Source organism: Carassius carassius, chromosome 23 (genome assembly GCF_963082965.1).
Source record: "Carassius carassius chromosome 23, fCarCar2.1, whole genome shotgun sequence".
NCBI lineage: Eukaryota > Metazoa > Chordata > Actinopteri > Cypriniformes > Cyprinidae > Carassius > Carassius carassius.
The window spans coordinates 14,589,903-14,608,591 of NC_081777.1; the positions used below are offsets into that span (position 1 = coordinate 14,589,903).

Below are 18,689 nucleotides of genomic sequence, written 5' to 3' on the forward strand. Positions count from 1 at the left end.
TTTGCTGCTCACCATCTCTAAATAAGCATAGAAATGTACTGTAAATATCTATTATAAACTTGTTTTGTTTTTCATCTAACAACCCACAATGTAAACACCTAAATATTTTTACCATTTCTTAATTAATATAGATTAGAAAAAGAAATGATAAAAGGATGGGAAAGTGACATCATGAATTCCAGAGATGCCCACTTAGCACCTCCTGCTCTTTAAAGCAACACCCCACACAACTGTCGTCATAAATTAGCAGGCAGAATGTGTGAGTGGGTCAGAAAGAGAGAGATGTGGATCACTGTAAACATCTGCCTGTATCTGTCTTTTAAATGCATCTCTACAGCTTTAGTCCACAGATCAGGTACTTGTCAGCTCCAGGGACGCTTCAAGTTAAATGGAATGTACCAGGATGGAGATATTATACTTGGAGGCCTGTTTGAGGTTCATTTTTTCACTGTGTTCCCAGAGCTAAGCTTCAGAACTGAGCCAGAACCACCATATTGTGAAAAGTGAGTCTGGAGCCAGAATGCCTTCTTAACTATAAAATATGATAGAGACATAGATTTAAAAAAAATAACAATAAAAAAAAATGACAAAGAAATATGCAATTTGATGTTATCTTGGCTACATATATATATATATATATATATATATATATATATATATATATATATATATATATACTGAAACCTCTTTATATTAAAACAAATATGTACCATAGGAGGATTCCATGATTTCTGAATGATCTCATTCATAATTGGAATATATTAATGCTCATTTTGTATGTATTAAATTTTCTGTATCATTTTATAACATTAATTTATAAAAACTTTTTTTTTTCTTAGATTTGATATGGAAAGCTTCCAGCAGGCACAGACAATGGCTTTTGCTATAGACGAGATCAATAATAATCAAAATCTGCTGCCTAATGTCACTCTTGGTTACCATCTTTATGACAACTGTGTGATGCTAGGAATGGCATTCCGTGCTGCCATATCCCTAGTTAGTGGAACAGAAGAGAGATTTTCCAACCTCAACTGTACTGGCCCTTCTCCAGTGATTGGGATTGTGGGTGATCCAGGTTCAACTCCATCCATTGCAATTTCCAGTGTTCTGGGGCTATTTCGAGTACCTATAGTAAGATGGGATGAAAAAAGTAAAAATGCACTATATGCATATTTTTGTACTGTTCAATTCCATTTGTTCTTTTTAGTCATTTATATCCTGAATCAATTTCTTTGATTCTCCATGAGTATGTAAATCATAATTCCATTTCTCTGTCTCATGCATTCTCTCTCTACATCTTTCCTAATTAGGTTAGTCATTATGCCACCTGCTCCTGTTTGAGTGACAGGAAAAAGTACCCCTCTTTCTTCAGAACAATCCCCAGTGATGCCTTCCAGGTGCGAGCTATGGTTCAGATCTTAAAGCATTTTGGATGGACATGGGTTGGACTCCTCTACAGTGATGATGACTACGGCATCTACGCTTCTGTGTCCTTTAAGCAGGAAATGCAGCTGTTTGGAGGTTGTGTTGCTTTTTCTGAAATCCTACCCCATGACAACAACCCCAAAGACATTCGACATATAATAGGAGTGATTAAGGCCTCTACAGCGAGAGTGTTGGTTGTTTTTTCTACTTCATCCTATCTGATGACTTTGATGGATGAGGTGGTATTGCAAAACCTGACAGGCAGACAGTGGATTGCAAGTGAAGCATGGGCTACCTCACCTGTGTTTCACACTTCACGTTTCTTGCCGTTTTTGGGAGGCACACTGGGCATTGCCATCAGACGTGGAGAGATCCAAGGACTTCAAGAGTTTTTGCTACGTCTTTGTCCCAGTAATGATCCAAAAAATAATATGTTGAAAATCTTCTGGGAAAACATGTTCAGGTGCAGTTTTAAAACTGAGGGTACAGCGACAGATGGAGGGCAAGTCAAAAAGTTGTGTACTGGACAGGAGGATCTGATCATCACAAACACACCATACACTGATGTTTCAGGGCTGAGAGCAGCTTATAATGTCTATAAGGCAGTTTATGCCCTGGCACATGCACTTCATGACCTAATGCAGTGTGAGGAGGGTATTGGACCATTCAGTGGGAACAGATGTGCCGACATAACCAACCTAAAACCATGGCAGGTAAGGCCCACATTGTATATTGGAGATTCTGTCGAGGCATATAGAAGAGCTAAATGTGGAAAAGCAAAATCTGTGCTCTACATACAGTAGATTCATATATGATATCTTAATTAAATTGATATCGTCCCAATTATATTATTGATATTTTAGTAATCAAAGAAGATATATTTATATTGATAACATTTCTTCATAACAATTACATTTTTAAGAAACAGTCATTCACACATTCTTAAAACAGAATTAAAAAAAAATTAAAGTACAATGTTGCAGTCATGCATGAATGACAATGTATGAATGTATACTTGTCATGTTTGACTTTTAAATGTGTTTTGTCTAAAAACTATACAGCTGGTTCACTACCTACAGAAAGTGAACTTCACCACAGGCTTTGGGGATCATGTGTCATTTGATAAGAATGGAGATGCACTGGCTATTTATGATGTATTGAACTGGCAGCCATTCTCTGATGGATCAATACGGGTCTACACAGTTGGTGTAGTAAATGAAGGGGCAGGGAATGGGAAGGTGCTTTCACTGAATGAGGATGCATTATACTGGAACTTTCAGTTTAAAAAAGTAATCATGTTCAGTAATTTATTAAATTATAAATTATATATATAATGATATATATATATATATATATATATATATATATATATATATATATATATATATATATATATATATATATAAACATGTTACATTCATTCTTATATATCATAAAAATGAAACTATTACACTATATTAAGCATTCACTCTATCACTGTGTGCTAATAAATAACAACATATGTTGTCCACTGATAGCCCCCACGGTCTGTGTGCAGTGAGAGCTGCCCCCCAGGCACCAGAAAAGCCATAAGGAAGGGATTTCCTTTCTGCTGTTTTGACTGCCTGCCATGTGCAGATGGAGAGATTTCTAATACTACAGGTGAGGAGATTATTGTTGGCAAAATATAATTGTAACTGAATAAAATTTGAGTTTTATTAAAAAGTCATTTTTTTCTTCATTTCTTTTCCTTTTTTTTACTTACAGATACAATTGAGTGTACTGCATGTCCAGATGAGTTCTGGTCCAATCCAGATAAGGACCAGTGTGTCCCCAAAGATGTAGAGTTTCTATCCTATGAGGATCCTCTAGGCATCTCTCTAACTACTGCATCGCTGCTTGGCATCTGCATCTGCACTCTTGTAATGGTCATCTTTGCTCATCACCGTAACACTCCCATAGTACGAGCCAACAACTCAGAGCTTAGCTTTCTGCTGCTGTTGTCACTCAAACTGTGTTTCCTGTGTGTGCTGCTGTTCATTGGCCGGCCACAGTTGTTGACATGTCAGTTAAGACATGCTGTGTTTGGCATAAGCTTTGTCCTGTGTGTCTCTAGCATCCTGGTCAAGACTATGGTGGTAATAGCAGTATTCAAGTCATCTCGGCCAGAAGGCAAAGGCCAGATGAAATGGTTTGGAGTTGCTCAACAAAGATGCACAGTTTTGGTGCTAACAGCCCTCCAGGTTGTGATATGTGCAGTCTGGCTATCAACTGCCTCTCCAACACCTCATAAAAACAACCAGTATACTCGCTCTAAAATAGTCTATGAATGTGCTATAGGCTCAGTGGCTGGTTTTTCTATGCTGCTGGGATACATTGGACTGTTGGCAGCAGTAAGCTTCCTGTTAGCCTTCCTGGCAAGAAATCTACCAGATCATTTTAATGAAGCAAAGTTTATCACTTTTAGCATGTTGATCTTCTGTGCTGTGTGGATTTCATTTGTTCCAGCATATGTAAGCTCACCAGGGAAATATGCAGTGGCTGTGGAGATATTTGCTATTCTAGCTTCCAGTTTTGGATTACTGGTGGCCATATTTGCCCCTAAGTGCTACATCATCCTTTTACATCCAGAGAGGAACACTAAAAAAGCCATCATGGGAAGAGAAACAAAATAAATAGTTTTACATTATTGTTTACTCTAATCATGTTTGGGGTTCACCACTGTAAAAAAAAAAATTAATCATTATCATTAAAATACAAGTTATTCTTTCACTTGTTTTAAAATTACACTATTTATGTATATTTTAAACAATAACCTCCTTTATACTTTTATAAAACTGTAACACTTAAGTTGAGACTTTTTATTAAATCATACAATGTATATATGCATTATGTGGCCAAACAAACTGCCTATTACCGTTGCCTTTGTAATAGATTTGCTTATAAATCAAGAACAAGGCATTTGTAGCTGTATTTATAAACTGCTTACTAATGACTATTAATGTTGGGATAATGCTTTATAAAGGATGAACTGACTATTTACTAATGCTTACCTAATGATTCATAGCATGCAGTTATTATAAAGTGTTACCCAATATTATAATATAACATTAGAACATACTTAAAAATCTACCTAAAATTTAGAAAGTAAATTTCAAAACATGTGATAGTCGTAGGCTGCAGCCTAATGAAAAAAAATGTTAAATAAATAAATAAATTTACATAAAGGCTCTTAAAGGTATACTCCACCCCAAAAATAAAATTTTGAAATTAATCACTTATGTCCATGTTGGTCCAAACCCGTAAAAGCTTTGTTCGTCTTCGGAACACAATTTAAGATATTTTGGATGAAAATCCAGAGGCTTGATACTGTCCCATAGACTGCCAAGTAAGTTACACTGTCAAGGTCCAAAAAAAGTATGAAAAGCATCATCAGAATACTCCATCTGCCATCAATAGTTCAACCATAACGTTATGAAGTGACGAGAATACTTTTTGTATAAAACAAAAATAATGACTTTATTCAACAATTCCTTTGTCAACAATCTCCTCTGTGTCTCTCCACCAGTGGCGGCTGGTGCTAAAAACATTTTGGGGTGGGGGCGCAAACAACGGTAATTCAAAGTGTTTGTAACGCAGTAATGTAAAAGCCATTTATCAGGTGAGGATGTATCATTACTGCTTAGCTAAACAGCTTAGCTTTATGACTGTTAAAGCATGCAATAAACATATCACAAATCAGTGAATTTTAGTTCAATTTGGGTTTATTATCAGTAATGAAGTAATCAAAAAAAAAGTTGCATAATAATTGGCCAGTAGAACTAATTGAAAATAAATTTTGCTCTCCTTTCTTTCTGGCTTGCAAATTTCTCAATGACCTTCTGGTTAAAGTAATTTCAGTCACCAGTCTCTTTTCCATTGACAACGTGGCTAATGTATTCAGACTCTCTTGGGTCAAGCTATTTCTCAGAAAAGTTTTAATTATTTTCAAGGTTGAGAAGCACCTCTCAGCTTCTGCTGTAGTCATGGGTGTAGTTACAAGAACCTTTAGGAGAGTTACAGTCTCTGAAAAGACTTCCTCAAGATTGTTCTGCATAAACAGGTGGAGTAGGTCCAAAGCACAACAACAGGCTCTGAACTCTTCCTTGCAGTAGATGAGACTAAGCTCTGTCTTCAGCTTACTCCCATCGAGCACTGGATAGGCCTTCAAAGTCCTACCCAGTGCATCTTCAGGAAACACCATTGAGTACCGTTCAAACCCGTCTGCTTGCAGCACAGTGGCACTATTGAGGTGGTCTGTGAAGGAGAACCTTTCCAATGTGTGTCTGAGTATGGTATCACAGACCTACACAGTAAAGGATAAAAATATAAATTAAGTAGTGATGACAACATGTCAGTTTCAAATTAAAATGACAAATTTGAATCCATAATTTCTCAAAAATTCATAAACATGTTCCTTCTTAGAATTTCTGATGTTCATGGTGCTAACACCAATTTTTAAAACACCAGCCATTTATTTTAATCAAACTCAGAGATGAAGGCTGTAATAACGTTAAGGTTGTCCACAAGAGGAAACCAAAGAAAAACAAATAATTTTACATCAGTTTAAAGACTGTGTAAATTATTATTATTATTATTATTTTTTACATAATGCTTCTATAATGAGACACTTAAGGAGTATTATTTGAAAAGAGACATGGTCATTGTATAACTGTATCATCTACACAAGCCATTGTGCCTGCAACAAATTAATTTGCAACAAGTTAAACTGCATTGTTTCATTTAACTTCTTTGGGTAATTGTCTTTGGTGACTACAATATTATTTCTCCTTAAATTGATCCCACAAACATGGAATAGTAATCCTTTCATAGTAAAGTTATCAGAACCAAATTATCATAATTATTTATATGCATTTATATTATTTAAATGTTTCTTTATCTTAAGGATCTACTCTTTGCTACAATACTTAAGCATTTTTTTATAAAATCAAAGAGATTTACAAGTAACCATAGAAGATAAATAAACAAGCAGTCTAACTTGTTGGTGATGGTTTTTTTTGACTGCAATAAAAACTAATTTCTGCTGCAATCCGTTCATGGACCTTTGGACTGAGTGACCGCCACCTCTTCGGTTGAGAACCACCTTCACTGCTTTGGTCAACCAGGGAATGGAGATAATTTATGTAGATGAATAAGAAAACATATCAATAATAATAATAATAAATGCAAAAGAAGGAATACAGCTGCTACCTGATCTTCTGTATATCCTGCTGGAACTGCTGGATGATCCCCCTGATGTGGATTGAATCTATGTCCTTCTTCTGGAGTTTGGCATGATGTTGTGGAAAAGTTGCAGAAAAAAATTAAATCCTGATCCTCCAGCAGCATGGCAAAGGCTCATGCCTCTCTGACGGTAACAGGGTCAAAGTCACCTGAGTCTTGTATAGTTTGAAAACAGCAGATGAGGTCCTCTCTGTGCTCAAACACTGAATTGATGGCACGGCTGTGGAAGTTCCATCCGACTCTGCTTGATGTTGGTAGTCTATGGGCAACTACTTTATCAAGGACATCGGTACGCTTGGGTGATCTTGAGAAAAAGCTGGCAAATCATCTAAGGTCAGAAAAAAGAACTCTCACTTTGGGTATGTGAGAAGTGGCCTGTTGCATTATCAGATTGAGCTGATGTGCATAGCATTGGATGTAATGGGCATTTGGGTACACATCTTCCTTTGAACACCTGCAGTGGCTCCATCATACGCTTGGGAGATGAGTTTATTCTTCTGATCCTCTGGAAGGATGACAGCAAGATGCTCTTTTAGTGCTGTGGCGATGGAATCAGCTGTAGCTGAACGCAGAAGAATAAACTCAAAAAAACTCTCCTGTACGTTACTTTTAGCATCAATGTACCACAGCACAAGCACAAGTTGACACTGTGTGGCAATATTGGTGGTCTCGCCGGCATGGATTGAGAGAAAGTCACTGCTCTGTGCTTCTTGGATTATGTGCTCCCTAACAACAGACAACTTTCAGTCCAACAGCTCGTTTTGCACAGTTTTCGAAGTTTCCTTAAATACAGTGGCATTCTCAAGGTGTTCTTTCAAAACTCCATCAAGAGAAGCAACAAAATCAACCAGGCCACGAATATCCCAGGATTGTCTGATGTCTCGCTCTCGTCATGACCATGTAAAGCCAGCTCAAACACGAAACAAAATTTCACACAGTCTATTATTCTAGACAGGATATTTTTTGTGACCTCTTCATTGTGCCTTCTAATGCCAATCCTGTAGCTGTTCAGCAATCCCAAAAAAGCTTCCCAAAAAACTGGAGCCTCATATCGTTGTCAAGATGACTTCGGCTACTTTCATGCCGCTTGCACTTCTCAGACAGATGTTTTAAGTCATAAACAACTGTTTAAATGCATTGGCCTTTTCACATACACACACACACACAGAAAAATGTGTATGTACCATTTAAATACAGAATACATTAAAACGGGGAGGGGAGGGGAGGGGGTGTTGGCACAGTGGTTAACTAGAAAAATAAAAAATGGCACGTCATGCCAAAAAGGTTGCCGACCCCTGGGTAATATGGAATTAAAATTTTCTATATTACTATCTCATCAAGTCATGGTTGTGTTTTTTTTTTACCAATTTGCCACACATAACATACACATCACTAATAACCGATAAATGTAAAATTGATCTGTATTGTAACTGTAGTAGACTGTAGTAATAAATGTGACCAAGTAAAAGAAAAGAAAATTAACACTACAAAATTGCACGGGTACAGTACCATCTCACATAACCATCTCAATGCTTACAAGACTAACAAATGACAACTACACATATGTGCTCCTTGCACCCTGACCTGGTGCACTGGAAACACAAACACTGACTTTTTTCTGTCTTTGGCTGCTGGTTAGATCCGACACCTATTTTTTTTTTCTTTATTTTTTTTTGGGGTTCATACATGAGGTACCATCAGGTCACTGAAAACATATTTTATGTTGCATATGAATCATATTGGGAAGAATGGTGTGAGATTATGTGCCCATTTTGAATATTCATTAATCCTGTCACTTTAAAAAGTTACTCCTAATGTCAACTCGTTAGGTGTATAAAAGACACCTGTCCACACAATCTAAATCTTCCATTCCAACTTATCCCACCACCATGGGCAAGACCAAAGAGCTGTCAAAGGATGTCAAAAAGTCTGAACAAGGCTGGAATGGGTTACAGGACCATCAGCAAGAAGCTTGGTGAGGAGGAGACAACTGTTGGTGCGATTACTTCGAAACAAGAAGAAATACAAAACAACCACCAATCGGCTTCAGTCTGGAGCTCTGTGCAAGATTGCACCTAATCTACATGAGAGGAGCTTGTTAATGATCATAAGGCAGTTGGGACCACAGTCACCAAGCAAACCATTGGTAACACTTTGCCTCACTGGACTGACATCATGCAGCACCCACAAGGTGCCCCTGCTCAAGAAGTCACATGTACAGGCCAGTTTAAAGTTTGAGAAGGCTTGGGAGATAGTGCTGTGGTCAGATGAGACCAAAATGTAGCATTAACTCAACTTGCTGTGTTTGGAGGGAGAGAAATGCTGACTTTGACCCCAAGAACACCATTCCTACAGTCAAACACGGAGGTGGTTACATTATGCTTTAGGGCTATTTTTCTGATAAGGGTTCAGGACAACTTAACCGCATTGATGGGCAAATGGACTGGGCCATGTACTGCAAAATCTTTGACAAGAACCTCCTTCCCACAACCAGAACACTGAAGACAGGTCATGAATAAGTCTTCAAGGACTACAATGATACAAAGCACATTAAGGTCATGGAGTGGTCTAACCAGTCTCCAGACCTCAATCCTGTAGAAAATCTGTGGAGGGTGCTGAAACTTCGAGTTGCCAAACAACAGCCAGGAAACCTTCAGGATTAACAAAGTAAATCTGTTAAGAGGAGTAGACCAAAATCCCTCCTGAGATGTGTGCAAACTAGGGTTATTTTAAATAGCTTGTAAAAGTGGCATGCATACTTTCAAATGGCAGCAATTCGGCGTAAAGTAATTGTTTGTCTTTAATTACTTTGAATTTTCACTCTTTCCCTCACTTTCCTTCACTTTTATATAGCTTAAAAGCTCCATGCATTTTTTAACTTTCACTTCAATTGCTTGAATGCAACAACAAAATACAAAGTCAAACCCACTTAAGCCTATATAGAAAACATAGAACTTTTTTTAACAAAACAAATAAAAATACTCCATGCTATTGTCATGATCCAGTCAATGAAATTCCGTTAATTTACCACCAGAGGTCATCATCCACAACACAGACTCTCACTCTACACAGTACAACTTGGACTACATTTCCCATGCTCCATTGCACCAAATTATGTTCTTGTTAACAAGGTTCGGGAGGAGCGCGTCAGATACTTAGCCTAATCAACACAGGTGGACCACAATCTAGTAATCAATCCCACAGTATAAATATCGCTGACTTACCTCTATCCATTGACGGTTAATCAGCATCCCTCCTCCACCCCATCTCCTCACTTCGAGTTCACTTTATAATTAGACGGGGAAGGGGGGGTACTCTAGGTTCGGGCCATTCCCGAGCTCGGAGCCCTCCCCTGGACAGCACGCCAAATACGCATACCATACCTCAGCTAATTATATGTAAGCGTGAACTCGTGAATCACATTCACCTGAAAACAATCACACACAGCTGCCACCAATTACACACACTCAGCACAATCATCAGACACGTTTTTAAGAATTGGACTTCCTTTCACACACTGCCGAGTAGTGTTCTGCACATATCCCTCCCCTATCGATAGCTGCGATACCAAGCCATTCCATGTTTATTTTCATAGTCTTGTATTAGTTTATAGTTTTCATAGACTTGTTTCAGTTTATAGTTTTCATAGACTTGTTTCAGTTTATAGTTTTCATAGTATTGTTTTTAGTTTATAGTTTTAATAGTTGTTTCAGTTTATAGTTTTCATAATCCTGTTTCAGTTTATAGATTTCATAGTTTAGTCTTTTTCTTGCTTTGCCCTGTTACTCGTGTTTTGACCCTTTGCTCTGGATTCTGGATTCCCCACTTGCTTAGCCCTCTAGATATTGTTCATTCATTGTAGACCCACGTGTGCCCTAGGAACATTCTTTGTCTTGCCCTATATATACACCTCTTTGCCAGTATTTGACCTATGCCTGTTATGACCACATCTCTGTGTAATAAAAGCTTGCACATGGATCCACACATCTCACGACTCGTCAGCCCCATTACAGCTATAGGACAGGCTATGCCTATAAAATAACAAATAAGTTACATACAGTTTAAATAGGTATACAAAACTGGAAATAGGCTAAATAAACATGCATAATATATAACCAAATAAATAAGAAATGTAGAATGTTTATTAGCAAAATGAGTAAGAAAGCTTGGAGGCACGGCATACACCTCGATGTCAAATAAAATAAATAAATTACACAAAGTTTAAATAAAGTAAAAATCAGCAAATAATGTGGAGCCAATTAAATAAGAAACAAATGTTTAAAAAAACTTCCAAAAAGAGATTTATTTTTCCTGACCGACACTCGTTAATCGATTATTAACCATTAACAGAAAAGATTATTTTAAATAAGAGTCAAATGAAATTAAGATTTAATTAAATTAGAAAGGATAAGTGTGTGTGACCCATTAAAAATACTAACATTTGTTTTCCGTGAATTAATTTTACATATGCAAAAAGCAGCACACAAGAGAACATGAGGATTCACATGGTCATCACATCACCCACCTGCAGTGCTTCTGCGATATATATTTATATATATGTGTGTGTGTGTGTGTGTGTGTGTGTGTATGTTACGGATAACCAGGACAGGAGGCTGAAAGTATAAGAAACTCAGTTAATAGAGGCACAAGCTGAGGAGCAGGTAGTGTAGGGTGAGGCAATGGTGCTGGAGGCAGTGATGAAGGGATCTGTTGGTGAAGGGTTCAAGACTGTGGAAGTAGTGGACACACACACACGCACACGATGAAGACTTGGAGAATGCTGGAGAGAGGTAAGTAGAGTGATAGTTAGTCCTTAGAGTAAGCACACAGGTTAGACCTTGTTGCGAATGAGACCGGACACTGACTGTGTGCGTGTGTGTGGTATTTGTAGTGAGCTGGTGATTGCAGGTGGATGAGGAGCAGGTGGGAGTGATTAGTACTCAGGTGAGGGAGTGCGCTGTGATTGGTTGGTGATGGAGCCTGGCGTGTCTGTTACATTACCCCCCTCCCCACGATCCAGGATGTCGTTGCGTGGAACCCATGAGCGTTCCTCTGGATCATATCCTTCCCAGTCCTCTAAGTACTCAAGTTGTCCACCACGCCGCCGGGACTCCAGGATGTCATGAACCTCGTAGGCAGCTCCGTCATCAAGGAGGAGAGGAAGGGGGGCTTCGGCTACACCAGGCTCTGTGGAGGGAGAAACAGAAGGATGGTAATGTTTGAGGAGTGAAACATGGAAAGTGGGGTGAATCCGGTACTCAGGTGGTAGGTGGAGCTTGAAAGTGACCGGATTGATCTGCTCGGTGGTGGTAAATGGGCCAATGAATCTGGGACTTAGCTTGCGGCATGGTAGGTGCAGGCGGATGTCCCGGGTTGACAGCCAGACCTTCTGTCCAGGTTGGTATTCCGGGGCATTAGAGCGGCGAAGGTCAGCTGTCATCCTGCGCCTACGTAGGGCCCGTTGCAGTTGGTGGTGGGCCGCGTCCCAGACCCTCTCGCTTTCTCGGAACCAGTAGTCGATTGATGGGATGTCCGAGGGCTCACCTGACCACGGAAAGATCGGTGGTTGGTAGCCAAGCATGCACTGGAATGGAGTGAGTCTGGTGGTGGGTTGTCGTAGGGAGTTCTGTGCGTACTCGGCCCACCCTAGGAACTGGTTCCAAGAGTCCTGGTGGCCATGGCAGAAGGTACGGAGGAAGTGGCCAATCTCATGAACCTTCCTCTCTGTCTGCCAGTTAGACTGGGGATGGTAACCAGAGAACATACTGATGGCCACACCTAGGAGTGAGTGGAAAGCTTTCCATACCCGGGAGATGAACTGGGGACCTCTGTCGGAGACAATGTCTTCGGGAATGCCAAAGTATCTGAAGACATGGTTGAACATTAACTCGGCCATTTCCATGGCTGTGGGTAGACCTTTCAAGGGAAGAAGACAATATGATTTAGAGAACCAGTCAACTATAACAAGGATACAAGTGTTGTTGTCAGAGGGAGGCAGATCTGTGTTGAAGTCTACCCCTAGGTGTGACCACGGGCGGTTCGGGACGGGCAGAGGGTGGAGCTTGCCTGATGGTAGGTGGTGTGGACTCTTGGAGATGGCGCAGTCTTTACATCTGTGCACGTACCTTCTGATGCCATGTTGGGCCACCAGAAGCGTTCCCTTAGCAGCGAGAGGGTTTCATTGACCCACTGGTGACCAGTGCCAAGAGACGTGTGTGCAGAGTGGATGAGTGGAGTGCGCTGTGTCCTGGGGATGTATTGCCGTCCTGGTGGGCAACCCGGTGGAGTGTTGGTGAAGGGATTGGAGGAGGGTAGGGTCTTGGCTGACCAGGTGATAGGACTGACGAATACCTTCTCAGGAAGTATAGTTTCAGGTTCTTCTAGGCTTTCCTCCGGGGCGTGACACAGGGACAGGGCGTCAGCCTTGATGTTTTTGGCCCCTGGGCGGTACGAGATGGAGAAGTTGAAGCAGGTGAAGAATAGCGCCCAGCGGGCCTGTCTTGGATTAAGCCTTTTGGCTATGCATAGATACTCTAGGTTTTTATGGTCTAGGGAACTAGGAGAACTAGGAAAGGGTGTTTGGCTCCCTCCAGCCAATACCTCCACTCCCCCAGGGCCAGCTTGATGGCCAGTAGCTCACAGTTGCCGATGTCGTAATTGACTTCCGCCGGGTTGAGCTTCCGAGAAAAGAAGGCACATGGATGGAGGCGGCTGGGATTCCCCTGCTGCTGGGACAGGACCGCTCCCACTCCGGTGGTGGAGGCATCGAATTCGACGACGAAGGGTCGATTGGGTTCAGGATGCACCAAGTGTGGAGCGGTAGTGAAAGCCTCCTTGAGTGAGTTGAAGGCCTCCGTGGCGACTGGGGTCCAGGACAGAGACTTGGGTTTATTACGGAGGAGGCTGGTGAGAAGGTTGGTGATGGAGCTGTAATTCTGGATGAAACACCGGTAGAAATTGGCAAAGCCAAGGAATCGTTGGAGTTCTTTGATGGTGGTAGGAGTGGGCCAGTTCTTGACAGCGTTCACCTGCCCCTCGTCCATCCGGATGCCACTGCTATCAATGTTATACCCAAGGAACTGCACTGAGGGCTGATGGAAGGAGCATTTCTCGGCCTTGAGGTATAGGTGGAAGGCCCTCAGGCATTGCAGGACCTCCGCAGCGTGGCGACCATGTTCCGCTAAGCTCCGGGAGTAAATGAGGATGTTATCTATGTAGACGAGGATGAACTTGTGGAGGATCTCCCGGAGCACCTCATGTAGGAAATCCTGGAATACGGAGGGGGCATTGACAAATCCATACGGCATCACCAAGTACTCATAGTGGCCGGTAGGGGTGATGAAAGCAGTTTTCCACTCGTCCTCCTCACGTATTCAGATGAGGTTGTAAGCGCTGCGGAGGTCCAACTTGGTGAACACAGTGGCACCACGGAGATGTTCCAGGGCAGCTGGGATGAGGGGAAGAGGATAACGTAATTTAACAGTTATATTGTTGAGGGCACGGTAATCAATGCAGGGCCGCAAGCCTCCGTCCTTCTTTTCCACGAAGAAAATGCTGGATGCAGCAGGGGAGGTAGATGGACGGATGTAACCTTGCGCCAGTGCCTCCTTGATGTAGTCCTTCATGACCTTCTCTTCCAGGATGGAAAGGGGATAGATCCTTCCTTTAGGCACTGGTTCACCCAGAAGCAGATCGATGGCACAATCCCATGGCCTGTTTGGAGGCAGCTTAGAGGCCCGTTTGGGGCAGAATACGTCACTGAAGGGGGTGTAACAGCTTGGAATGGATATAGATTGCTTTTCTACCAGGATCTCAATGGATGTGGTACAGACAGTTAGAGGTTCTGGGGAGAGTTTGGCTGGAACAGCGAATCCAGTGATACAGCCCTGGAAACAGGAGTCGTCCCACTTCAGGATTTCACCCGTCTTCCATGAAATAACTGGGTTATGCTGCTCCAACCACGGGCACCCTAGGATGACATCAGCAGTGGATTCCTCCAGAACCAGCAGATGGATCTCCTCCTTATGAAGTAGCCCGGTTTGAAGGGTTATCAGACCAACACTTTGACGAATGCATCTTCGACTCAATGGTTTTCCGGTTATTGTATGGACCTGGTAGGCTGACGGTGTTGCCGTGGTAGTGAGCTTGAGCTGACGGCAGAGGGCGCCGGAGATGAAGTTGCCGGCTGACCTAGAATTGAGGAGGGCGGAGAATGGAAGAGAGATGTCAGCGGCAGTAAGTGTCACAAGCAGAGGAGCAGGTAGTGTAGGGTGAGGCAATGATGCTGGAGGCAGTGATGAAGGGATATGTTGGTGAAGGGTTCAAGACTCTGGAGGTAGTGGACACACATACACGCACACGATGAAGACTTGGAGACTTGGAGATCGCTGGAGAGAGGTAAGTAGAGTGATAGTTAGTCCTTAGAGTAAGCACACAGGTTATACCTTGTTGCAAACGATATATATATATATATATATATATATATATATATATATATATATATGTATATATCCTTTACTTGCCAGCATCGCCAACGGCCCAGTTTATTATTGTTTCACTTTCACAGCACGTTAAACATCACTCTACTTGATCTGGACAAACTGTGCATCGATTGAATGTTTAAAGACTCTAGCTTCGATATTTGACCAATATTTTGCTAAAACATTGTTGCAGTGACAGTTATTTAGTAATTTATGTCAGGATGTATTACCGTACTTTTCGGACTATAAGTCGCACCTGAGTATAACGCCTGGTTAACGCGGCGCGGAACGGAAAATCACGCGCGGTCCGGCGCCTGCCTGTTCACACCAGACGCGTATTCTCCGCGGCGGTCGACAAGCGCTTGCTCAGTTGTTGTTTATTCAGAGAACATCATGGGTAATAAGCAAATAACCTCATAAAATGAATACACCATGTTTCTGTAACCAAGAAGTTATGAAGTTAACCATGTGCGTGCGTGTTGTGTGTTTTTTTTTCATCTTTCTAGTCTGTTTAGATACACAAATATGATCGCATTTGTCACTCGCGGTATTTTAATTTGAAAATTGCTTATATTTTGACAATTGACCGGATTGTCTCGTGTTTCTTGGTGTGACTTCCTGTCGGAATTGACGCGGATCGCTCGCGGCTCGCGCAAAAAATAGACCAGACGCCGAAACTGGCACTTCACGGCGCGGGCCGGCCGCGACGCGCCACAGCGCTCCGCGTCTGGTGTGAACGACATCATAGGTTAACATGGGCGCTGAAAGGAAGCGGCCTACGTTCCGCGCCGCTTTCGCGTCGCTTCGGCGTCCGGTGTGAACCAGGCGTAAGTCGCATCAGTCCAAAAATACGTTATGATGAGGAAAAAAACATATATAAGTCGCACTGGACTATAAGTCGCATTTATTTAGAACTAAGAACCAAGAGAAAACATTACCGTCTACAGCCACGAGAGGGCGCTCTATGCTGCTCAGTGTAGACTACAGGAGCACTGAGCATCATAGAGCGCCCTCTGGCGGCTGTAGATGGTAATGTTTTCCCTTGGTTCATTTGTCTTAGTTCATTTCTCTTGGTTCATGTCAAATTAATGTTGATAAATAAGTCTCACCTGACTATAAGTCGCAGGACCAGCCAAACTATGAAAAAAGTGCGACTTATAGTCCGAAAAATACGGTAGGTCCATTTTGTTTAAGTGTTATACCACAAACAGCCACCAGGTGCCATTGAAATTCCATTGAATTTTTGGGATGCATTTTTCTGTCACAAATGTATCAATTTCTCTTTCAATATTATGTCTATGACAAAATAACCAACAAATATGGAATCTTGAGACTCAGACCAACAATAACAACAATATGTATTTTGTCAAGATTATGAAAAGTTGTGATTCTAAAAGACCGTAATATATTTGCAATATGACACCTCCTACTAAGGGGGAGGAGCACGCTAAAATATTTTAAAGTACGATTTCCATGGTAATGCAGTGTCCGATTTCAAAATGGTTTTCACAGGATGAATTTGGAGTGTTTAAGCTTTCAAATGATATATAATTTATGATGATTACTAAAACATGTGATAGGGGAAAAGGAAGCGAAGAAGATTTTTTTGTGACAAAGGTCAGAACTCCTGTTATGATGTATATGTTTTGAGGTGCACTCTTGTCATAAATTAATCTATTACTAATCCTACATAATTTTTAACAACAAAACGTATTCATGATGAATCCGTGAGAACCATGGAAGGGTGGGTTCCATATTGAGACCTAAGCGGTACTCGTATATGTATAGTCCACGGTATAGTCTTAGAGCCCGTGTTTCCCCGGCAGACTTCTGCCTTCCCAAGAGGGTTTTAATCCCCTCAAATGTCTCCATATACACCTAACAACCGGATGCTATGTGTATTTGCTCCCGAGACCTCCTTCGGGAAGGATGGGGCTTCCGCACCGGCCCTGTTACGTTTTCCCAGTGTTATCCAATCTCACCCAGTGAGGTAGTGCTTTGATAATGGTGAATGGAACTACTTGTTCTGAGCCCCGGCCAACACCTAATAGGGGCACAGGCGGCTCGCACAGGGCACTGGAAGGGGCAGCACCCACTGGAAGGGGCAGCACCCATGGCGCTTTGGTAGGGATCCCATTTTGCGTCGGTCACCGACCAGTGACCGACTGAAAGGGAATGTCTCGGTTACGTATGGCAACCCTCGTTCCCTTAAGGAGGAAACAGAGATGCCATGGCTGCTTTACCGCTGCTGAGCTGCCACCTGCTGCCTTCTTATACTCACGCTGTGATCAGTGGCAGCTGGATGCAATAATTGCATGCCAATGTGCATTGGCTCGTTTAGTTTACACTCGAAGTAGATTGGTCTATCGAAGTGATATCCCATTTTGAGTCGGTCACCGACGTGACGTCTCCGTTCCCTCCTTCAGGGAACGAGGGTTACCATACGTAACCGAGACGTTTTTTTTTCTTAGCCCAGGTAAGACGACTCTGACATTGTCTGTGGTTTAGGAGTGGCTTAACAAGAGGAATACATCAACTGTAGCCTCAGTCCATTCCTTGTGAAGTACTGAAGTATAGAAGTATTGTTAATTCTTGGTTCATGTTATCTAAAGTAGTTAATTAATTTTAACTAATTAACCTAACTGTAAAGTGTTACCGGTTAATCTTTCTCACATATACTGGATGCAATATACTGGAACTTTTAAACAAACAAAGTACTTATCAATTTATTTTAAAAGCCATATTTTGTGCTAATTATCATTTACATATTTTAAAATATAACAATAATGATATATAAAATAATAATAGTGCAGTGTATTCCCAAGACCATCAGATCAAGCAAACACAATAGAGACATATCAGTGTTTGTCTGAATAACAACAGTTGTTTACTCTCTCAGCCCCAACGGTTCGTGTGCAATGAGAGCTGCCCCCCAGGCACCAGGCGAGCCACAAGGAAGGGCCTTCCTGTCTGCAGTTTTGACTGCCTGCCATGTGAGATGGAGAGATTTCTAATACAACAGGTGAGAAATTAAAAAATGTATCTTTTTTATGCTCTGAAAATAAAGTAATAAAATGTAACTACAACCTCACTTTGTTGTGCTTTTTATCTTTTTCTCTCTGTTTTATTATTATTGTTATTCACAAATGCAACTGAATGCATAGAGTTTCTGTCCTATGGGGACCCTCTGGGCCTCTCTCTGACCACTGTGGCCCTGATTGGCACCTGCTTCTGTGCAGCCTGGTCAAGACTATGGTGGTAATAGCTGGGTTTAAGTCGTCCCAGCCTGGAGGTAAAAATGCAATGAAATGGTTTGGAACAGCTCAACAAAGAGGCTCAGTCATGGCAATAACTGCCCTCCAGGTTGTGATTTTCACAGTCTGGTCAACTACTGCATCCCCAACACCCTATAAAAACAGTCAGTATATTACCTCCAAAACTACTGCATCCCCAACACCCTATAAAAACAGTATATTACCTCCAAAATATTATATGAATGTGCTGTTGGTTCAGTGGCTGGTT

General features: G+C 41.4%; 1 protein-coding gene across 1 annotated transcript; it reads left to right on the forward strand.

Annotated features, from left to right (window-relative positions):
- The first annotated feature begins 282 nt into the window (after positions 1-282).
- LOC132101910 (extracellular calcium-sensing receptor-like) lies at positions 283-4,079 on the forward strand. Its single transcript, XM_059507134.1, has 6 exons — positions 283-503; positions 840-1,131; positions 1,311-2,138; positions 2,487-2,714; positions 2,943-3,066; positions 3,172-4,079. Exons 1-6 carry the CDS (start codon positions 283-285, stop codon positions 4,077-4,079), a joined length of 2,601 nt encoding a protein of 866 aa, XP_059363117.1.
- The last annotated feature ends 14,610 nt before the right edge of the window (positions 4,080-18,689 follow it).

Bases quoted from the DNA above. Each gene is read 5' to 3' on its own strand.
- LOC132101910 (XM_059507134.1), top strand. From the start codon at position 283: ATGTGGATCACTGTAAACATCTGCCTGTATCTGTCTTTTAAATGCATC. The intron at 2,715-2,942 runs GTAATCATGTTC...GTCCACTGATAG, and splicing joins GGAACTTTCAGTTTAAAAAA to CCCCCACGGTCTGTGTGCAG. The intron at 3,067-3,171 runs GTGAGGAGATTA...TTTTACTTACAG, and splicing joins AGAGATTTCTAATACTACAG to ATACAATTGAGTGTACTGCA.